Genomic DNA, 4,536 nt, shown 5'->3' with positions numbered 1-4,536 from the left:
AACCGTCGACCCCCCCCCCCCCCCCCCGGGGTTAAATTTTTGGTTCACTCATACCCTTGCATTAGCAAGTCGTGTCGTATTCTTGCCATTAACAGAGCTCTAAGGCTAAAAGGGTGGGACTAATCGTATCAAATTCTTCAAGGAAAAAGGTCTAAATTTAATCCTCAACCTTTGACAATGGATTAAAATTATACTCAGGTTGGAGCTTTGTAATGGTCAAGGTCAGAAATGAGATTTTTTTCCTAATGGCAGGAGTAATATTATACCAGAAGTCTAACAGAGTGCAAAGTTACTCAATTTTTGATGGTACAGGGGAAAATTTGACCTTTTTTCCCTCTTTATATTAATTAGGAAGCTCAACGTAAGGTCTGGATAATGGTGTTGTGGGCCTTCACCTTTTCCTCGATCTTGGTGAATCTTAATCTTCTACAATTTGGTGAAACAGAAGACGTACTGGTGCAGGCCGGCCATCAACTTTGTGGTTAATCTTATGTAGACATTTAGATGACAATCAAACTGAATTTACACCTTTGATTACCTGTTGTGTATCAGTTAGTTTGTCATTCCTATTTGAAGGATTTTGTAGGTTCATTGATCAAGGTTTGACGGAAGAACTTTATAAGTTTCCAAAAATTGAAGATACAGATCAAGAAATTGAATTTCAATTATTTGTGGAAACATATCAATTGGTCGAACCCTTGATAAAGGAAAGAGATGCTGTGTATGAATCACTCACCTATTCTTCTGAATTATATGTATCCGCGGGATTAATTTTGAAAAACAGTAGGGATATGCAAGAACAAACAATTTTTATCGGAAACATTCCTCTAATGAATTCCCTGGGAACTTCTATAGTCAATGGAATATATAGAATTGTGATCAATCAAATATTGCAAAGTCCCGGTATTTATTACCGATCAGAATTGGACCATAACGGAATTTCGGTCTATACCGGCACCATAATATCAGATTGGGGAGGAAGATCAGAATTAGAAATTGATAGAAAAGCAAGGATATGGGCTCGTGTAAGTAGGAAACAAAAAATATCTATTCTAGTTCTATCATCAGCTATGGGTTTGAATCTAAGAGAAATTCTAGAGAATGTTTGCTATCCTGAAATTTTTTTGTCTTTTCTGAGTGATAAGGAGAGAAAAAAAATTGAGTCAAAAGAAAATGCCATTTTCTGGAGCATTAGGATATACAATGGAATGGCATTACTCGGGAATTTTAGATATCTGGAAATATTTTTCATTCCTATCAATATAGCAATAATTTACGGAGAAAAGAATAACAGGAATATAGTGGAAATTACGGAGTCAAGTTATTCATATTTAACCTTTTTCATTTCTTTATAATTGGTGGGTGCAATTGTGGTACCAAATGATGTGACCTTGGTCCTAGGTTTGCATATTGTTATTGCAACTTTGAGGAAGATAGAGACACTTTCTCGGCAAACTGCTTAAGTGCTAATTTCCTGTTATGACTGGTCCAAATAGATCTGCTTTACCCTCTAATGCTGTTTTAACTTAGCTATCAACATTGTGTATCACAACTTGGTGAAGTGTGATATTTACAAAGTTTTAAACAAACTAAAGTTGGGAAACAGGGAAGAAAGTAATAGCTGTATATCTGCTCAGTGCCTTGCCTCTTTAGAACTGCTATATTTAGAGGTCTCATCTTTACAACTAATACAGCTAGTCCAAGTGAGACATTGAATGCATGTCTTGTCTTGTGAATGGGAACCTGATTGTCTACTGCCTTATCTCCCTTTTGCAACTGAGTTTTACCTTTGCTCTAGCCTCTAGTGCAACATGAATTATGATGCATATCCTGTTCTTGCAGCCGTTCTTTCTCTTGCATCTGATTGCTGGACTTACTCTTTCTACTTCATGTTTTTTTTGGTGTTGATTGGCTTTATAGGGTATGTGCACGTTGACACTATCAGCTTCAGTTCCTGCCTTTAAGCCCCCTGAATGTATGGATTCTGTGTGCCCAGCAGCAACTCCAGCCCAATATGTCATACTCTTTTTGGGCCTCTATCTGATTGCTCTTGGAACTGGTGGAATTAAGCCATGTGTCTCGTCATTTGGTGCTGATCAATTTGATGACACAGATCCAAAAGAGAGGGTTAAAAAGGGTTCCTTCTTCAATTGGTTCTATTTTTCTATCAACATTGGAGCTCTGATATCAAGCAGTTTGATTGTGTGGATTCAAGAAAATGCTGGGTGGGGCCTTGGGTTTGGCATCCCTGCACTTTTCATGGGCATTGCCATTGCAAGTTTCTTTTTTGGTACACCACTCTACAGATTTCAGAAGCCTGGAGGAAGTCCTCTCACTAGAATGTGCCAGGTTTTGGTTGCAGCACTCCACAAATGGAGCTTGTCTGTCCCTGAGGATAGTACACTACTTTATGAAACTCAAGACAAGAGCTCTGCAATTGAAGGAAGCCGAAAGCTGTTGCACACTGATGAACTGAGGTACTAATATTTTTCTTATTGCCAAAGAGAATGTTTTTATATTCCACTCTCTTCTCCTCTGTGTTCTTTTCAATCTTCACTTCAGTATGTTTACTTCAATAGATAGTGATTACTTGGTGTATATTTTCGAAAGAATCTCAAATTTCACTTAGCATATTTGTGCAGCCTTGCTTTTTGGAATGTGTAATCTTTCATTCCTCTCCTCTGTTGTTCTTCATTTCCTATTCTTGATGGTTTATGGCTATCTTTTGGTTCTCTTGTACATATTATCTAAGCACATGGATTTGTCTTTTTCTCTCTAACATGTAGTGATTCAAAGCTTAATGATAGCTTCATATAAAGTGAACAAAATCAGTTTATGCTACATGGCCAAACTTCTTAGCCGCTTGGACAACCTTTGCAAAAAATTTATGAAACTTTTCTTCTGAAAAAAAAAGTTAGTGTAAAAAGAAACCTTGTTTGGATAGTTGAATTTTTTTTTTCCCGAAGATCTGAGCGTTTTCTCAGGCCTGCTTTCAACATGACTTTCTTAGCTTGTCAAACTTTCTCTCCTTCGCCAAGAAAGTTATTAGATAAGCAAGATCTTTAATTGATGTGCTTGAAGGCTGATCAATTCTAACTACTTGGAGCTATTGAGAAGATAATTTTTCCTGCAAGGGTTAGAGTTAGTGTGCTTTTTGATCTTCTAACATTATCGTCTTCAGGTGCCTTGACAAAGCTGCTGTAGTTTCAGACGTCGAATTGAAAACTGGGGACTATTCAAATACTTGGAGGCTTTGTACTGTCACGCAGGTTGAGGAACTGAAAATCTTGATCCGCATGTTCCCAATATGGGCAACTGGAATAGTCTTTTCTGCTGTTTATGCACAAATGTCTACTATGTTTGTGGAGCAAGGGTCGATGATGGACACTGCCATTGGTTCCTTCAAAATTCCTGCGGCCTCTCTTTCAACTTTCGATACCATCAGTGTTATTGTGTGGGTCCCAGTCTATGATAGAGTCATTGTTCCAATTGCAAGGAGGTTTACTGGAAAGGAGAGGGGATTCTCCGAATTACAGCGAATGGGAATTGGCCTTTTCCTTTCAATGTTGTGCATGTCAGCTGCTGCTATTGTTGAGATCAAGCGTCTACAACTTGCAAGAGACCTTGATTTAGTGGATGAAACCGTTGCAGTACCTCTCAGTATCTTTTGGCAGATTCCTCAATATTTTATATTGGGAGCAGCTGAGATATTTACATTCATTGGGCAGCTTGAGTTCTTTTATGATCAATCACCCGATGCCATGCGTAGCTTGTGTAGTGCGTTGTCGCTGATGACTACTTCTTTGGGGAATTACCTGAGCTCTTTCATACTGACTCTAGTAACATCCATAACAACTCAAGGTGGCAAACCTGGATGGATTCCAAACAACTTGAACAGTGGGCATCTCGATTATTTCTTCTGGCTCTTGGCTGCACTTAGCTTCTGCAACTTAGTAATCTATGTTTTCTGTGCCAAAATGTATAAATCCAAGAGGGCATCCTAAGTCCAAGTTGGTTTTACCACCAAAATTTCATTCTGTAGAAAGAAAACTTGACATGATGATTGACTCTTATGTGAAAGAAAACATCTCTGTGCAAGTCACAAGCTAAACAAGTTAGAAATTCTGTACGTTAAACTTTCAAAATCTTTAATGTATATATGAATGCTCGGAGTTGAACTAACATCTTATTGTTCTTTCAAAGTTGCATCCCTCAACGCTTCCACAATTCAAATTATGGCAGTTGCTTTCCCTTGTTCCATGGCCTTGAAAGTTTTTAATTTTCCTTCCGACTCATGCTTGCGTTCTCTTGATTATGGCTTTTCGGGTTATTCCTATATAAGACTTACTCACCTTGGCCACTCGACATACCAAATCACATTCAAGTTTGACGCAAGTTGAAATTAACATACTAAAAACCAACACTAACAATAAAGGAATTAACATATGGAACGTTATGATGCTGAAAAAGTGACCCCAAGAACACTCTTAAGAAAGAGCAAAAGGAAGACGACTTTTTACATGGGTGGCTCAGTTC

At 38.1% G+C, this 4,536-nt stretch overlaps 1 protein-coding gene across 1 annotated transcript in view; it reads left to right on the top strand.

The window, feature by feature from the left end:
* LOC109245025 (protein NRT1/ PTR FAMILY 8.3-like) overlaps window positions 1–4,202 on the top strand; it is a 6,602-nt gene extending 2,400 nt beyond the window's left edge. The window contains exons 4-5 of the mRNA XM_019412199.1: window positions 1,921–2,477; window positions 3,182–4,202. Of these exons, the coding sequence (XP_019267744.1) occupies window positions 1,921–2,477; window positions 3,182–4,004 (1,380 nt within the window). The 3' untranslated portion in view covers window positions 4,005–4,202. The remainder of the gene's footprint in view (window positions 1–1,920; window positions 2,478–3,181) is intronic.
* Window positions 4,203–4,536: the final 334 nt, after the last annotated feature.

Source organism: Nicotiana attenuata, unplaced genomic scaffold, assembly GCF_001879085.1.
Source record: "Nicotiana attenuata strain UT unplaced genomic scaffold, NIATTr2, whole genome shotgun sequence".
NCBI classification, from domain to species: Eukaryota; Viridiplantae; Streptophyta; class Magnoliopsida; order Solanales; family Solanaceae; genus Nicotiana; species Nicotiana attenuata.
Note: the sequence above shows the minus strand (reverse complement) of the source record. Positions and strands in the feature narration are given on the sequence as shown.